Below are 19,069 nucleotides of genomic sequence, written 5' to 3'. Positions count from 1 at the left end.
CCAATCGCTGACACCATAGTGCCTAGTATCTTTGACAGTAGAGATAAGAGAACTGGTCCCCGGTGGATGCTGGACACCAAGCGTCGTATGTTGTTCTGTCGTTCTGTCGACAGTGCTACCGTGCCCGCCTGAGTGTCTATAAGCGCACCAAGGTGTAGTAAACTGGTGGTGGGCGTGAGCTGGCTCTTTCCCACATTGATGGTAAAGCCGTGGCGTTGCAGTGTGTGTATGGTCTCGGTGAGGTCTCTTCTTGCCGCTGCCTGGGACCTGGACAAGATGATGATGTCGTCCAGGTAGGCCATCAATCTGATGTATCGTGCCTGTAAGTTGGCTGTCAACACGTCCAGGAGTTTGGTAAAGGTGCGTGGGGCCGATGAAAGGCCGAATGGCATTGCCCTGCATTGGTAATGCCTCCCTTCTGAGCAGAAGCGGAGGAACCTGCGATGTTCTGGATGTATGGGAACGTGCAGGTATGCTTCCTTGAGGTCTATGGATGTTAAAAGGTCCTGTGCTCGCACGGAAGCCAGAATAGTGTGCAAGAAGTGCATCCTGAACCTCCGGTATCTTATGAAGAGGTTCAGTTGTTTCAGGTTTAGTATCAACCTGCAGCCCCCGGAGGCCTTGGGCACGATGAATATCATTGAATAAAACCCTTGGCCTTCCTCCTGCCGGGGGACCTGTTCTATGGCTTGTATGTCTAACAGGTGCGTGATCTCCTTGCGCAACTGCAACTTTTTCTGAGAGTCTTTTATTCTTGGGCAGTGTAAGAAACGACTGGGAGGTGACTGAACGAACTCCAACTTGAGCCCGTGTGTTACGGTGGCCACAGCCCATTTGTCGGAGGAGGTCGCTTGCCAGGTGAAGCTGAATCCCTGGAGTCTGCTTCCTAAGGGCTGTGAGGTGGCCGAGTCACTTCGTGTTACGTTTGAACCCTCGTTGGTTGCCACCACGGAATGGCCTTCTGGACTGCTGGTATCCCCTTGGCCTGTCCTGAAAGGAACCGCGGTCGCTCCTGTAGGGCTGTGGATTGTATTGGCCCTGAGTAAAGGAGCGCTGGTTCTGGCCGGAGCTGGCAGATGCATCCCAACGAAAGGATTGACGCCTCGAGTATAGCGTGGATCTACGGTCCTGTCGTCGGTTGGACCTGGGGAGGACCTTTCTCTTGTCCTTGTCCTCCACGAGGACCTTCTCCAACAGGTCTCCGAACAGGGTTGAGCCTTGGAAAGGACCGGATGCCAGCCGCCATTTTGATTTAAGGTCCGCCTGCCAGTTCCGTAGCCACAGGAGCCGGCGAGAAGACAGTGTGGCGGCCATGCTCCTGGTGGAAAACTTAGCCGCATGTAGAGTGGCGTCTGCGGAGAATTCCGTCGCCGCCCGCAGCTTACTCAGATCCTGGCAAAGACGTCTGTCTTCCGGACCAAGGCGGGACTGCATTTCCTGAATCCACAACATCGATGCCCGGTTAATAAATGACGCTGCTGCAGCCGCTCTGAAACTCCAGCCGGACATCTGATGTGTCTTGCGCAGTAACGTTTCCGTTTTTCTCTCTTCAGGTCTCAGGCTGTCACCTGTCTCTGAAGGTACTAATGCGCTAAAGACCAGCGTCACGACAGGCTGGTCGATTGGGGGAAATTCCAATAGTTTCTCTACCTCCTCATCGAAGGTATAGAATTTCCTCTCTAGGTTGGTAGGCCCCTGGGCTGCTGCAGGATACTGCCAGGGCCTTTTGATTCCTTTTACAAAAATGTCCGAGGCAGGAAAGTGGTCAGACTCGGGCTGAGGCTCTTGTAGAAGTGTGGTCGAAGTGTTGCCAGTCTCGGTGACCTCTGTGGCCTTCTCTGAACCAGGAAGGTTCATTACATGCTTGGCTTTATATAACAGAGTCTTAAAAAGCGTTGGTTTGAACAGACCCACCGTGGGCGTCTGTTCTGCCGCTGTCTCATCCTCTGAGAAGCCATATTCCGGTTCACTGTCCTCAAATTGAGCTGACTCTTCCAACAAGGACCCCAAACCCGAGGGGGGCGGTGCCGACCATGATTCCTTTGGTTGAAGAGGCTGCCTGCCATACTGCTGCGCTCCCATAGCCATGTTTTGCGAATAAGCACTGGCTATGATGTCCTGCAGATCTGGGGGCAAATTCTGCCACGCACCCGGCTGTGATCTCAATCCAGCTGCTGTGGGGGTAAAGGTGGCAGATGGTCCCTGGGAGCTCCTCCCCGAAGGCCCCGCTGACCCTGGTCTGGCCCAGGAAGTGCTGGGGGATGGCATGGCTTGAGGCATGGACAGAAACTGTCTATCTGGGGACCAGTCCCCTGCAGGTTGGACCCCCATAGGCCCAAAGGTGGCTGGGGGCGACATGGGGTCTGATCCCTGTCTCTGGGCTGGAGGTAGCCCCGCTGGAGATGATTGTAATGCAGCTTCAGCTTTTTTTCGAGCGCTTTGATGCGCTTTTCAGCCTCTTTGATGGAAGAGGTGGAGGCAGGGGAATGGGAGGACTTGGCCTTCTCCTTCCCCTTCCCCTTCCCCTTGTCCTTTGGTGGCCTAGGGGATTCAGGCTTATCGCTGCCCTGACGGTCTTCCATAGTACTCACAATGTCCAAACGAGCCTCCAAAACTTCTTAGATTGACCTCCGGTAGCTGTAGCCTCAGTGCGTCAGGTAAAAATGGCGTCCATGTCCCTGCTGGGCCCGCGCCTGCGCATTGGGCTGCCTGGCCCTATCGCGCTCTTTTGCCGTCTGGGGGGGGGGGGCGTTTTCGCGCCTAATGACGCGACGCCCAATCGGCTCACCCAATATGGCGGCGCCCGCGCCTCCTGGCGTCCAGGCTATTCCCCAGGGTCCTCCGGCCTCTGGCCCTTCTCACTCCTCGCCTCCACGGCTCCGGGAGAGGGGCAGCTGTTTCCTCAGCCGCTCTGACGGCCGCGGCTCTCGGCGGCGGTTCCGGCGGCTTCGGCGGCAAACGGCGGCGGCCGCCGCGCTGATCAGCTGTGAGGCGCTTCCCTGCCGGCCGAGCCGGATTGCCTCCGAGCCTCCCAGTGGAGGGGCAGTCCCCTCCACCTTCGGCTCGCAGCCCTGGTATGACCTCGGAGGTCAGGGATCCCAGGCTGGCTGCTCCTCTGCGTGGTGTTCCCTCGGGGGGAATACAAGACCCCTGAGGAGGATCGTTGGGGGTGCTGCCCGCGGAGGGCAGAGACCCCAGCCGTCTGTTCCACTTCGTTTCTGCAATCTGAAAAACAAAGAAACAGATTAAACAGGTTATACATTTATTTTCCTATTTTATTCTATTTTAAACCAATTCAAAGTTCCTCAAAACAAACTCAGCATGTCTCTACTCTTAGACTGAGTTTTTAAAACTGGCTCATGGGAAGAGCAGAGGGGGCGGTGCTCAATTAATATTTAAATTTTTAACTCAGTCTCTACCAATAAGATTGGAGAAATACCCATGTTGGACTCTCCTTCCAGATGCAGTGGAGAATATTATTTTACTGAAAGAGTAGTAGATCTTTGGAACAAACTTCCAGCAGACGTGGTAGATAAATCCACAGTCACTGAATTTAAACATGCCCGGGATAAACATAGATCCATCCTAAGATAAAAATACAGGAAATAGTATAAGGGCAGACTAGATGGACCATGAGGTCTTTTTCTGCCGTCAGACTTCTATGTTTCTATGTTTCTAAGACAAAGGTAAGTGTTCACCTGGCCAGACTCTGGGAGTTCCACACGTCCAGTGCTGTACAGGGATGTGTGCCTGTGTGCATGAACGCACACGTGTGCGTAGGAAACTCGCACAAATGCTGCTCTTCCTCATTGCTGATTAAGCAAGAGATGGCTCAATTTCCCCCGGGTGTCACACCTTCTGTTTCTGTCACCGTGTTTTTCGTTTGATCCCCCCCCCCCCATTTTCTTTTTCTTTGCTAAGGCAAACAAGAACCCGCTTTCCTTTTTCCTGTCCCGTTTGAACAGTTTCCAGTTTGTAAACCCAGCAGGCTTTGGAGGAGAGAGAGGCTGTTGGTTTAACAAGAATATGAAGTTTTCTTTGGCAAGCGATGGGGACTGATGGGCACTGAAACCCAACTACTGAATTATAAATTCAATGGAAAATTACAAATTATACACAGACGGCATAGAATCAGGCCATGGGGTGGAACAGTTGTATCAACTCAAGTCCTCCAGGGGGAAAAGGAGGTGTGGCTTTTATGCCCCTTCCTTCTCGTATTTATTTTTTTGGCCTGTGGATTAAGCAGTAACCTAAAAATAGAGCGTGGAACGGATGGAGCTGCCTGGGCAAACAAAAATTGAACCAAAAGAAGCCCAGAAGGCCACAAAGCGTAGTCCAGTAATTACAAACTCATTCTGTGTTTTGTCCCAAGAAAAGCAATGGGACAAGTTTTGCAAACTGGCTCAACTTCTCTTATTCTGTTTTTTTAAAAATCTACAGTGATACCTCGTCTTACGAACTTAATTGGTTCCAGGACGAGGTTTGTAAGGTGAAAAGTTTGTAAGATCAAACAATGTTTCCCATAGGAATCAATGGAAAAGCAATTAATGCATGCAAGCCCAAAATTCACCCCTTTTGCCAGCCGAAGTGCCTGGTTTTGCACTGTGGGGATTCCCTTGAGGCTCCCCTCCATGGGAAACCCCGCCTCCGGACTTCCGTGTTCACAAAAACACGGCTGCAATTTCGCTGAGGCTCCCCTCGCTGGGAAACCCCACCTCCGGACTTCCGTTGCCAGCGAAGCACCCGTTTTTGCGCTGCTGGGATTCCCCTGCAGCATCGCAAAAACACGGAAGTCCGGAGGTGGTGTTTCCCATGGAGGGGAGCCTTCCCATGGAGGGGAGCCTCAGGGGAATCCCAGCAGCACAAAAACGGGCGCTTCGCTGGTAACAGAAATCCGGAGGTGGGGCATCCCAGTGGCGGCGCCTTGGGTTTGTAAGGTGAAAATAGTTTGGAAGAAGAGGCAAAAAAACCTTAAACCCCGGGTTTGTATCTCAAAACGTTTGTATGACGAGGTATCACTGTATTTTGCTTGGCCCTAAAAGAAATGGGCTGTAATTCCCCACGGCCACCAATTCTCCAAAACTGAAAATCATAACTTATCACTTCCAAGGATCCTGCAATTTCATGCAGATTTTAGCCCTAGATTTCTAAGCTTATTTTTTTCCGTAGATCTGGAGCAGTCTTTCTCAGAAAGCTTGAGAAATGCTGATGTAGCGCAGGAGTCTCCAACTATGGCAACTTTTAAGACTTGTGGACTTCAATTCCCAGAATTCCTCAGCCGGCTTTGCCATGGAAAAACATGCCATTTTTGTCACTCTGACAGGGAATAAGAAACTCCTGCCAGACTCCAACAGGAGATCTCAATCTTTCTTCTGTTTATACTTGCAGGAGAATATTCTACGAGTCTACGGAGAGGGGCGGCATACAAATCCAATAAATAATAATAATAATAATTCTGCAAAAGCCGAACCCGAGACAAAAACAACCCCCCCCACCCACCAAATGAGGAAACTTGTTAATGACTGGGGTGGGGTGGAGGAAGGAAGTCGCCTGGGTAGTGACTACTGGATCAGTATTATACTTCTTGCTTCTGCTCAGTCAGTAAAATCAAGCAGGGTGTGTACATTCTGGATCCTATTGATTAAAAGTGTGTCAACTTGTGGAACCCAGGAAGTGCCTGCGATGCCTGCCTTCCAGGGAGATGTCATCTGAGAGATCTGTGTAGCTCCCACCCTTAGGGTGTCCAGGAAATCTACTAATAATCTGGTTGTGTTCTTTGGGGCCAGGGGGTCAAAATGGATTTCTTTGAGGACCAGATCAGCATTGCTGGGCAGGCCAGGGGTTGGGATGGGAACAGGACGGGAGGCAGATGGGCCCTGTGCCTCTTGCAATACTTGAGGCTGGTCCTTGGCTATTTCCAGACCAGTCCCGCGAGCCAGATCTAACCAACTTGTCAGTGAATGGCTGCAAAAATTTTTTTACTATCATACGGTGGGCGTGGCTTATTTTATGGGCGTGGCTTGCCAGCCATGTGACCAGGCGGGAGTGGCTTGATGATCATGTGACGGGTGGTGGTGGCTTAAAGGTCATTTGACCGGCTTAAAGGTGGCCAACTTAACGTCACTCACGTCAAGGGTTTGGGTTAGGGTGCCTGGCCTTTCCTCGCCTCAAAGAGATACAATTTTCCTATCTATTTACTATTCATGCCAAATATACTATTTAATTCTATGTATGTATGCCATGTGTGTACATACATATTATACACAGGCACACAAAAATACACACTGCTCAAAAAAATAAAGGGAACACTTAAACAACACAACATAACTCCAAGTAAAATCAAACTTCTGTGAAATCAAACTGTCCATTTAGGAAGCAACATTGACTGACAATCAATTTCACCTGCTGTTGTCCACATTCAACTCTGTACAGAACAAAGAATTCAATGAGAATATTTCATTCATTCAGATCTAGGATGTGTTGTTTGATTGTTCCCTTTAGTTTTTTGAGCAGTATACATTATCTACTATATAAACTGCATGTGTATGTACACACACACACACACTCTTCTAAAATAAAATTATACACATTCAACCTCATTTACTGCGATAGGAAAAAATGTATCCAGAGCCCAGAAGGGAAAAAAATTCAAAATTTTTCTACCGGTTCTGCGTACCTGACCGTACCCCTAGCAACATGAGAAAATATTATTTTACTGAAAGAGTAGTAGATCCTTGGAACAAACTTCCAGCAGACGTGGTAGATAAATCCACAGTAACTGAATTTAAACATGCCTGGGATAAATATATATCCATCCTAAGATAAAATACAGAAAATAGTATAAGGGCAGACTAGATGGATCATGAGGTCTTTTTCTGCCGTCAGACTTCTATGTTTCTATGAACCCATCACTGCACCCTGTGAGCCTTGAGTTTGACACCCTGTCCTAGGCCTTGAAATTAGATCCCATGAGATTGAGTGGCATATAACTCCATTAAAGTAAAGTAAAGTAAATTAAATTGTGCAGCCTCCATTTATTTGGTTTAGCTTATGGGACTTACATGTTGCTCCTTCGACTGGCTGTGACCCCTTTTTTTATATATGTATTGTTTTTCTTTTGATCAAGAGCCCTCAAGTTATGAGAGGTGCAAACGAATAAACCAACAGACAAATAAACCTTACACAAATGTCTAAAACCTAATATAGTTAAACACGTTGATGGATGTTGGTGCCGATTCTGGAAAAGAGACCCTGGAGCTCCTACCGGAAAAGGACCCTCTTCAGCAGCTGTCGGTCTCCTTCCAAGTAGCCGGGCCAGTCCTTCTGCACGTCTTTGTAAAGATAATCTTTCAGGGTACATGTGCTGTCTTTGGCATTCACATTCGCAACCTGTGGGATGGGGTGGGGGGAGGAAGGGGAGGAGGAGTTTAAATGCGCTGGATGGGAGCCAGAGAGACTGAGTATAATTGCAGCCTTCTACAAAAGCATCAGACAAGCGCTTAATTGCGCCAGGGCGGCATGAAAACCACAAGTTGCTGGGGTTCCTTTTGCATTTTGCCAAGCCATCCATTAAGAGGAGGATTCAGCTTTTTTTTTTTTAAAAAAAAGGCTTTGCGTATGAGCCTGAAAAGGTTCTAGCTCTCATGAATGAGGAAGAAAAGCTTCAGAGTCTTAACTCTGCTTTTCTTGTCTGCTTGGAGAAAGAACACAAACTTTTAAAAACTTTCACAACAAAGATTCCAATTTTTAGGGAAAACCCTCTGTAATTTATTCTGCTCCTTGAAATGATCTTTTATTGAGGGGAGAGTGAATATCAACCCTGGTAAGAACAAAGAAGCCAAGGCTATAAATACATTGTCCCACTTCTCCCAATTACAGGTAGTCCTCAAGTTAGGACTGTAATGGAACTCGCCCACTGTGGTCGTAAAATGAGTCAATCATGTGACTGACCCGGTTTAACTACCTTTTTTTTGTAGCAGTAATAAAAAGAACGTCACAGTTAAGCAAACACAGTAGTCGTTGAGTAAACCCATTGTCTGCCATATTACAATTGGAAGTAGCAGCAAAATCATTGTAAAACATGGGCACAGCATAGGACTATAAGTGTCGCTATGCTGCCAAGTGCCCAAAGTGCGATTGTGTCACTATTTGGGGGAGGGGGGGGAAGACCTTTGACAGTCAAAACTTTTAATCTGAATTGAAAGTCCCCCCTTTCCCAGGGCATCATAACTTTGAACAATCATTAAATGAGTGGTCATAAGTTAGCTAAGTTATCTGTACAGCACATTATTTCTTATATTTTCTAAAACATCACTCATCTAGTACCATATGAGAGACCTTCCACCAAGAATGGTGGAAGGTCTTAAGCATAAAACGTATCAGGAAAGACTTAATGAACTCAATCTGTATAGTCTGGAGGACAGAAGGAAAAGGGGGGACATGATCGAAACATTTAAATATGTCAAAGGGTTAAATAAGGTTCAGGAGGGAAGTGTTTTTAATAGGAAAGTGAACACAAGAACAAGGGGACACTATCTGAGGTTAGTTGGGGGAAAGATCAAAAGCAATGTGAGAAAATATTATTTCACTGAAATAGTAGTAGATCCTTGGAACAAACTTCCAGCAGACGTGGTTGGTAAATCCACAGTAACTGAATTTAAACATGCCTGGGATAAACATATATCCATTGTAAGATAAAAGACAGGAAATAGTACAAGGGCAGACTAGATGGACCATGAGGTCTTTTTCTGCCATCAGTCTTCTATGTTTCTATATTAACTGTCTACGAACAACCAACAATGAACAAGCATGGGGAAGTGGCCTTTCCCTACGGGGGTGACTTCATTTAGATCAGGGGTATCTAACCTTGGCAACTTTGGTTATTGAAACGGATGTCCATGTGTCGCCTCTATGTTGGTTGAGGCAGGCAGGGTTTCCTTGGGTCCCATTTGTTGGGGGTCAAGGGAAAGGGAGGGTCTTGCCTTCTCTTTCTGCTCCAGATCCCCATGGACAATCGGTGGCCCACTGTTGGACAAAGAATGCTGGACTCGATGGGCTTTGGCCCCATTCAGCATGTCTCTTCTTATGTTCTCTCATGTTCTAACTTTTAGGATTTGTGGACTTCAACTCTCAGCTGGAATTCTGGGAATTGAAGTCCACAGCTCTTAAAGTTACTGAAATTGGACTTCCCCGGTTTAGGTAATTTAGTGGTTGTCCTTGGTGAAGATTACTGTCACGTTCCAAGCTCTCAGCCCCAGAAAACAGCAAGTCGCACAGGTCTTGTTGTGAAATGCTTTAATCCAGGCGAGAATCTCGGCACAAAGTGAACTAGGGTTTAAGTCAGCACTAGAGGCTGCCGTCACACCCAGCTGGTTTTAAAAGTGTAGGAACACCCCGCCCCTCTCCAGCAGTTTCTGGATGCCGGGAAACATCAGCCGTGGTCTCCCTGCATCTCTGTCTGCAGGCCTGCTTGCAACTTTGCCTCTCTCACCGAGTGTCATGATTCACAGCCCATGCGTTTTCATACACCCTCGTAAGTCCAATCTTTGCGTCAGTAAGCCCTCCCAAACTGGCCCGTCCTCCCTTCCCCAGGTACGGCAAATTCGAGACGGCACGCCAGACGCTTGCCGTTTCGGGGCTTGACAATTACAGAGGTACCTCTACTTACGAACTGAATTCGTTCCGTGACCAGGTTCTCAAGTAGAAAAGTTGGTAAGAAGAATCAATTTTTCCCATAGGAATCAATGTAAAAGCAAATAATGATTGGGGAAACCATAGAGGGTGGAAGCCCTGTTTCCTCCCATGAGATTCCTAGAAAGGCCCCACGGAGGCTTCTCCCTGCCTTTTCCGTCCCTGTTTCCTCCCAGGAGATTCTTAGAGAGGCCCCACAGAGGCTTCTCCCCAGCTTTTCTGGCCCTGTTTCCTACCAGGAGATTCCTAGAGAGGCACCACAGAGGCTTCTCCCCACCTTTTCTGGCCATTTTCTCCCAGGAGATTCCTAGAGGCCCCACAGAGGCTTCTCCCCACCTTTTCTGGCCGTTTCCTCCCAGTAGATTCCTAGAGAAGCCCTACGGAGGCTTCTCCCCACCTTTTCTGGCCCTGTTTCCTCCCAGGAGATTCCTAGAGAGGCCCCACGGAGGCTTCTCCCTGCCTTTTCCGGCCCTGTTTCCTCCCAGGAGATTCCTAGAGAGGCCCCACGGAGGCTTCTCCCCGCCTTTTCCGGCCATGTTTCCTCCCAGGAGATTCCTAGAGAGGCCCCACAGAGGCTTCTCCCCACCTTTTCCGGCCCTGTTTCCTCCCAGGAGATTCCTAGAGAGGCCCTACGGAGGCTTCTCCCCACCTTTTCTAGCCCTGTTTCCTCCCAGGAGATTCCTAGAGAGGCCCCACGGAGGCTTCTCCCAGTTATAGTTTCGGAGGCTTGTAAATGGAAAATGATTCTTGAGAAGAGGCAAAAAAACCATTGAACATCCAGTTCTTATCTAGACAGGTTTGCAAGTAGAGGCGTTCTTAGGTAGAGGTACCACTGTACTTTGTTTCTTCAACATCTGGCCACAAGTGCATGTAAGGCGTTTTATGACACGATCTGAAGGACCAATTTACCTGCTGCAAGAGGCTGTCCAAGGAATCCTTATCTTGCAGAGAAAGGCCATCTTTTTGCAACCTAAGGAGGAGCTCTGGTTTCTTATAAGGCTTGAGTGCCAGCAAGTGCATCACCCTATCTTTGAAAGGCCTCTGGGCGACGGCACTATTGCCCTTCTTCATGGCGCTGGCGAGGTTGACAGGCGTTGGGCGTATCCGCGAGGGAACGGTGTCGGAAACCCCTGGTGCAGGCTTACGCATCTTAACGGTCTTTCCTATGGATTGGGAAAGTTGGGAGGAAGCAGAGAAAACACAGAAACATGTGGACTTTAATCTTTTCAGACAAAGTGAGCCTGGAATTAATATTCACATGTCCAGCATACTCAACAAAGCACAGTTATTGACATCTAAGCTACTTCTGCAGTTCTTAAGTTTGAGATTCTTTCTTTGACTAATAAATGGGCAGCACTGGGTCAATCAGAACGGTGATGAAGCAAAAAAACCAACAGATTTATAACTATTGCCATGTAAGGATTAGCGCCAAAGACAGGGCTTAAGTAACTTATAGCCAAACCTGTTAAGGCTTTGTGAGTCATAACCGTTTGGTTTTATATCTTGAAAAGGATCAGGAACCAAGGAAGCTGTTGTGACAGGCGAGTCACATCTCTGTCTAAGTGGCCTGGTTTCAAGTCAGCTGAAGTTTCTGAACCAAGTCAAAGGAAGTTCTTCTTAAAAGCATATGCATACTTACTTACTTACTTACTTACTTACTTACTTACTTACTTACTTACTTACATACATACATACATACATACATACATACATACATACATACATACATACATACGACAATCAGAACTGCAGAAAAAGCAATTGCTGCCAACCTGCCTTCCATTGAGGACCTGTATACTGCACGAGTCAAAAAGAGGGCGGGAAAAATATTTATTGACCCCTCACATCCTGGACACAAACTGTTTCAACTCCTACCCTCAAAACGTCACTACAGAGCACTGCACACCAAGACAACTAGACATAAGAACAGTTTTTTCCCGAACGCCATCACTCTACTAAACAAGTAATTCCCTCAACACTGTCAGACTTTCTACTAAATCTGCACTTCTATTCTACTAGTTTTTCTCATCATTCCTATCACCCATTTTCTCCCATGTTGACTGTATGACTGTAACTTGTTGCTTATATCCTAAGATTTTTATTAATATTGCTTCTTCATTGGTTATTTGACCCCTATGACAATCATTAAGTGTCGTACCACATGATTCTTGACAAATGTATATTTTATGTACGCTGAGAGCATATGCATCAAGACAAATTCCTTGTGTGTCCAATCACACTTGGCCAATAAAATTCTATTCTATTCTACATATAGAATAGAATAGAATTCTTTATTGGCCAAGTGTGATTGGACACACAAGGAACTTGTCTTGGTGCATATGCTCTCAGTGTACACAAAAGAAAAAGATACATTCCTCAAGAATCATGTGGTACAACACATAATGGCAGTCATAGGGGTCAAACAAGCAATGAAGAAACCATCAACATCAATAAAAATCCTAGGATACAAGCAACAAGCCACAGTCATACAGTCCTAAGTGGGAGGAAAAGGATGATAGGAATGATGAGAAAAAACTAGTAGAAATAGAAGTGCAGACTTAATAAAAAGTTTGATAGTTGGGGGAATTATTTGTTTAGTAGTGATGGTGTTCGGGAAAAAGCTGTTCTTGTGTCTAGTTGTCTTGGTGTGCAGTGCTCTGTAGCGACGTTTTGAGGGTAGGAGTTGAAACAATTGGTGTCCAGGATGCAAGGGGTCAGTAAATATTTTCACAGCCCTCTTTTTGACTCGTGCAATACACATATCCTCAATGGAAGACAGGTTTGCAGCAATTGTTTTTTCTGCAGTTCTGATTACCCTCTGAAGCCTGTCTGTCTTGTTGGGTTACAGAACCAAACCAGACATTTACAGAGGTGCAGATGACAGACTCAATGATTCCTACACAATATATATACAGTGTTCCCTCGATTTCCGCGGGGGGATGCATTCTGAGACCGCCCGTGAAAGTCGAATTTCCGTGAAGTAGAGATGCGGAAGTAAATACACCATTTTTGGCTATGGACAGTATCACAAGCCTTCTCGTAACACTTTAAACCCCTAAATTACCATTTCCTATTCCCTTAACAACCATTTACTCACCATTATTACTGGTACTCACCATTGAATAAGACACTTAATGATCCTGATATTTATAAACATAATTATTTATTAACAATAAATAAATTTTGTTATTTATTTGCAAAATTTATTAGTTTGGTGATGACGTATGACGTCATCAGGTGGGAAAAACTGTGGTATAGAAAAAAAAACCGCGAAGTATTTTTTAATTAATATTTTTTGAAAAACCGTGGTATAGGCTATTCGCGAAGTTTGAACCCGCGAATATCGAGGGAACACTGTATTGTGCTTTTGCGGCTAATGCAACTGTCACTATGGCTATGAACCCTTTTTCAAAATTCCTTATGGGTCATGCCATCTTAGGCCTTCTCTCCATTACTAAGTACTTCCACAGAGTTCAGCTATCTGTCACAAATGCTTTAATTCTGATTTCTACACACAACAGGATGGTCAACTCAGCAGCCAGCATTGTTCCTTTCATCTCTATGATTAAAACGATACACCGGCTGCTGGTCCAATTCAGACATTGGCATATATGCAGACTATTTGTAATTATCTACTGACACTTATTCTTTTTCTGATTGCTAGTCTGTTCTTCTACTTCACGCGTCCTCACTTCACAAAGCCTGCTTTAAGATTTTTTTCCCCTCTATCAGGCAAAGCTGCTGCGATGCAGGACGCTAACACTAGCCTTCTCCCCAACCTGCAGTTTTTTACATAGGCTACATTACAGTTCCCCCAAAGTAACTGCAAAGACTTCTGGTCTCAAACTATCATAGAATCCTGGAGTAGGAAGGAGCCACTGTTAATTGAAAACAGGAATGAACATTGTAACTTCTTATGGGTGGAGGGGTTTGAATGTTGTTGGGTGGAGGGGAGCATGGAGATCACTGACACTGTGCTATATGTAGTGTGTATGCGGTATTATTATTTTTAAAAATTGTAACTTCCCGTCAACTAAACAATGTCGTCTGGCGGGACCCAGGGGAAAAGCCTTCTCTGTGGCGGCCCCGACCCTCTGGAACCAGCTCCCCCCAGAGATCAGAATTGCCCCCACCCTCCTTGCCTTTCGTAAGTTCCTTAAAACCCACCTCTGTCGTCAGGCTTGGGGGAAATGAACTACCCTTTTCCCCCTAGGCCTATACAATTTATGCATGGTATGTTTGTGTGTATGTTTGTGTTTTAATAAGGGTTTTTAAATTATTTTAAACATTAGATTTGTTACATGCTGTTTATTACTGTTGCTAGCCGCCCCAAGTCTATGGAGAGGGGCGGCATACAAATCTAATAAATAAATAAATAAACAAGTAGCTGCCCAAACTCCATATAGCCAATTAAGGGGAGCTTACCACCTCTGAAATCCACCCACCACCCTCCCCAAGTCAGTGTTAACATCTGGTGACTGTAGTTTTCTTGCCAAAGTTTTGGAACTGATTTGCCATTGCCTCTTTCCCAGAACTGAAAGTAGTATGATTGACCCAAGGTTACCCAGCTGACTTTGTGCCTAAGATAAGACCAGAACTGACAGATTCACAGTTTCTAGTCCGGTGATGCAATCACTACATCAAATTGGTCCTGTTGTATAACTCTGAATTTCTCTGAGCATTCCAAAATGCTCAGTACAAGCTATTAGGACCAGCTCTGTTGAAACCTGTGTACTCTTCTCATTGGCTGCTTATGTTAGCCACCATCTCTTTCTCTCTCTGGAGGGAGGGAGAGGGAGGGAGAGAGGGCTATTGTGGACAGCTTGACCTTCACAGAAATTTCCCCCATATTTTAATTCACATTCAAGATTTCATATGGGGTTTGAAAATGTTTCATTTAAAAAAAGGCAAATATCAAATAAGGGATAAAAAGAATATAAACAGTTTTCCAATAAAAAGAGCCCTTTTGCCTCTATGTATATCTAACCCTGTGTGTGTGTGCGTGTTTTGTCGAATGTCTAGAGGTTTTGTATAGACAAGGTTAAAGCTACAGGCAGATTCCCCAAGTTAGTTAATTAGTTTATTAGACTTTTATGCCGTCCTTCTCAACCGACTCAGGGCGGCGTACAACATAATAAACACAATACAATGTGTAGAAATCTAATATTAAGAATATTACAAAAACTAAAAAAAAAATCTAAAACCCCCACAATCATCCACATTCATGTAATCTAGTCACTCATAGCATTGGTTCAAATCTTGGTAAGGGTACGGCTAACTGATGAGAGCAAAATAAGCCTGAAATAGATCTATACTAATCTACCTTCCTTTTCATTATCAGCAAAAATGTCACACACACACACACACACACACACACACACACACACACCTTGCTACATTGTGGCATGGAGTTTGCCTTTGATCTGGCCATTTTAGCACAGAGCCTAGATTGTTGAGGAGCTTTAACAAAAGGCATTTATTTAAGAAGAAACAAATCATATATTTTCAGCTACATCTTGTGTAAAAAAAAAAAAAGCCCATTGAGGCCAGCGTCAATTAACACAGTAAAAGAAGAAGAAGGAGGAGGAGGAGGAGGAGGAGGAGGCAGGAGAAAGACAGGCAGTTAAGCAGTCGTATCCAGGAAGGCAGAGAGAGGAGACATTTTCCCAGTTCCATCCTTATGATTTAATTTAAGGCATGTTAGGTTTCCTATGCTCCAGCAAGTCAACCTCCTCCTCCTCCAGCTTCTCTGATAAGGGCTGCTCCAGCCGACCCCTTGTGCTTTTCCCAGAACACAAGAGCGGACCACACTTCCTTCCTCAATGCTTGACTTTTGGTCCGCTTGAAACGTCTGAGTGACTCAGAAAATGATGAGTCAGGGTATCTGGCCAACCACAGCTGATAAACCCCTAAAGCTTCCACGATCCAGATTTGCTGATGATGAGGGGGAAACATTGGCCCAAGTTATGCTTTGCGGAAGGTACAAAAGTTCAGAGATCATACATCTAGTACAGGGGGGTCAAACTCAAGGCTCGGGGGTCCGATCTGGCCCACAGGGTACTTAGATGCGGCATGTGGGGCCACCCTGGAAACAGCAAAGGACCGACCTGCGGTACTTCCGCCAGTGAAAACGGGCTCTTGAGCTCCGTTTTCGGCCGCCATAGCCTCCTGCAACCCTCTGCTAGTGAAAACGGAGCCGTCTGACGGTTGCGGGAGGCCACGGCAGACGAAAACGAAACTCGGGAACCCATTTTCACTGGCAGAGTGCTCAGGCTACCATAGGCGCCCCGACAGGAATGACATTGAGCTGGCCACACCCATCCTGGCCATGCCCACCCTGGCCCACCAAGGTCAAACACAACCCTGATGCGGTCCTAAATGAAATTGAGTTTGATACCCCTGATCTAGTGAATGTGTGAAGGGCAGCAAAAGCTTGGCAGCTTTTAAGATAATAATAATAATAATAATAATAATAATAATAATAATAATAATAATAGTAATAGTAATAATAATAATAATAATTTATTAGATTTGTATGCCGCCCCTCTCCAAAGACAAGGGGCGGCTCACAATAATAATAAAAACAATATTATAGTAGAACAAATCTAATATTAAAAAACATATAAAACCCTATCATTATTTAAAAAACCAAACAACACAATCATATCAAACATAAAACAAAGTATAAAAGAGCCTGGGGGAAAGGTGTCTCAACTCCCCCATGCCTGGTGGTATAAGTGAGTCTTGAGTAGTTTATGAAAGACAGGGAGGGTGGGGGCAATTTTAATCCCCGGAGGGAGTTGATTCCAGAGGGCCAGGGCCGCCACAGAGAAGGCTCTTCCCCTGGGTCCCGCCAAACGACATTGTTTGGTCCACAGGACCCGGAGAAGGCCAACTCTGTGGGACCTTATCGGTCGCTGGGATTCGTGCGGTAGCAGGCGGTTCCGGAGGTACTCTGGTCCAATGCTATGTAGGGCTTTAAAGGTCATAACCAACACTTTGACTTCCAACTTCCTGATTCTAGCTGGCTGGAGAATCAAAGGCCATGCGTTCTAAACAGTAAAGGGTCCCAAGGCCGATGCGGGTGCGAGTGCCCCCGATATGTATGCGCACACCCTCGCACGAGATTTCACTTCTACGCATGTGCCCAAGGCAAAATCTCACGCGAGGATGCTCGTGTGGGTGAGATTTCAGCAACTTTGGCCCTTTTTTTGCTTCTGTGCATGCGCCCCTGTGCAAGATTTCACTTCGTGTGCGCAGAAGCAAAGAAAAGCACCAAAAATTGCCAAAATCTCACCCGCGCAAGCATCCTTGCACGAGATTTCACTTCGGGTGCAAGCCAGAAGCAAAATCTTGCGTGGGGGGCGCACACACATCCGGGGCGCCCGTGCCTGCCTCTGGAACCCACTAAAAAGTCCTATCAGATCGCCGATCCCATTTGTACTGTTTGGGGCCCATTAATAGTCCTGAAGTTGCCAAGTTTGAAAAAACGCTGCTCTACACCAGTGTTTCCCAACCGTGGTAACTTGAAGATACAGTGATACCTTGTCTTACAAACTTAATTGGTTCCGGAACGAGGTTCTTAATGTGAAAAGTTTGTAAGATGAAACAATGTTTCCTATAGGAATCAATGGAAAAGCGATTAATGAGTGCAAGCCCAAAACTCACCCCTTTTGCCAGCCAAAGCTCCCGTTTTTGCGCTGCTGGGATTCCCCTGAGGCTCCCCTCCATGGGAAACCCCACCTCCGGACTTCTGTGTTTTTGCGATGCTGCAGGGGAATCCCAGCAGGGGAATCCCAGCATCACAAAAACTGGCATTTCCCTGGCAACGGGTGCTTCGCTGGCAATGGAAGTCCGGAGGTGGGGTTTCCCAATGAGGGGAGCGTCAGCAAAATCACAGCATCACAAAAATACAGAAGTCCTCAAAACCCCACCTCCGGACCTCTGTGTTTTTGCGCTGCTGGGATTCCCCTGAGGCTCCCCTCATTGGGAAACCCCACCTCCGGACATCCGTTGCCAGCGAAGCACCCGTTTTTGCCCTGCTGGGATTGCCCTGCAGCATCACAAAAACACGGAACTCCGGAGGTGGGGTTTCCCATGGAGGGGAGCCTCAGGGAAATCCCAGCAGCGCAAAAACGGGCGCTTCGGCTGGCAACGGAAGTCCGGAAGTCGGGCATCCCAGTGGCGACAGCTTGGGTTTGTAAGGTGAAAATAGTTTGTAAGAAGAGGCAAAAAAATCTTAAACCCTGGGTTTGTATCTCAAAAAGTTTGTATGACGAGGCGTTTGTAAGACGAGGTATCACTGTATTTGGACTTCAACTCCCAGAATGATGGCTGGGGAATTCTGGGAGTTGAAGTCCAAATATCTTCAAGTTGCCAAGGTTGGGAAACACTGCTCTACGCGATCGCAAGCAGCAAGGATTCTGCCAGTTACCTGGCTCTTGTTTACGAAACGTCTGTGATCTTTAACGCCACCACCGACTAACAGCGTCTCTGTGCCACTTTTTGCTCTTTTGCCTTCCAGGTCGGTATTGAATTGACCTTGTGCAAAGCACGAAAGCTCCAGGCTTACCAACGTAGCGCCCTCCAGGCTTGATGACAATGGCGCTCCGGCTCCGTGTCTCCTCTTCCACCAGGGCCATGTTCTGCTTCGCTTTCTGGTAGGATTCGTCGGTGGCGCAGACCGTGATTTTGTCCTGGATGCTGCCAAGGCAATCCAGCTGAATGTTCCCATTGCTGTGGGTTTTAAAAAAAAAAAAAACAGGGAGGGAAAGTCAGAAATTAAGCCTTTGTCTACAAACTCTCTCTCTCATTATATATTCCACTGAAAGTAAATGGCAGATGACAAGATCGACCGCATTCAAGGAAAACCAATTTAAAATGTTCTACAGGTGGCACCTATCGCCAGAAAGACTTGCAAAAATGTTCCCAAAAACCTCTCCAATATGTTAGAAGTGTAAAAAAGAAAGAGGCTCGTTCTACCCCCAATGGTGGACATGCACACAGGCAAAAAAGTTTTGGAATAAAATAACAAATTGGTTAAAAGAAATAGCAAATGAAGAAATCGAAAAAAACCCAGAATTATATTTATTGTGTATGTTTAATAAAAAAATAGAAAAAGAAGTAAGATACCTAGTTATACATATACTAACAGCTGCCAGAATAGTATATGCCCAACAGTGGAAAACAGATAAAATACCGGAAGAAAACATAATAATTAAAAAAATACTAGACTGTGCGGAGATGGACAGGCTATCCAAAAGATTAGAGGGAAAAGAAGAATCAGATTACTATAAAACATGGGCAGAATTTTATGATTGGCTAAAAGAAATAAATAAATAAAAATTTATGCAAAGCAACACGTCAAATAAAAGAATTC

General features: G+C 46.1%; 1 protein-coding gene across 1 annotated transcript in view; it reads right to left on the bottom strand.

The window, feature by feature from the left end:
• The window catches only part of ELL (elongation factor for RNA polymerase II), a 114,425-nt gene that overhangs the window by 21,841 nt on the left and 73,515 nt on the right, over positions 1-19,069 (bottom strand). Inside the window, exons 4-6 of the mRNA XM_070747565.1 lie at positions 18,263-18,426; positions 10,600-10,853; positions 7,265-7,389 (exon numbers count right to left, since the gene is read on the bottom strand). Of these exons, the coding sequence (XP_070603666.1) occupies positions 7,265-7,389; positions 10,600-10,853; positions 18,263-18,426 (543 nt within the window). The remainder of the gene's footprint in view (positions 1-7,264; positions 7,390-10,599; positions 10,854-18,262; positions 18,427-19,069) is intronic.

The sequence above is a fragment of the Erythrolamprus reginae genome, chromosome 1 (assembly GCF_031021105.1).
Source record: "Erythrolamprus reginae isolate rEryReg1 chromosome 1, rEryReg1.hap1, whole genome shotgun sequence".
In the NCBI taxonomy this organism is placed as follows: Eukaryota; Metazoa; Chordata; class Lepidosauria; order Squamata; family Dipsadidae; genus Erythrolamprus; species Erythrolamprus reginae.
Note: the sequence above shows the minus strand (reverse complement) of the source record. Positions and strands in the feature narration are given on the sequence as shown.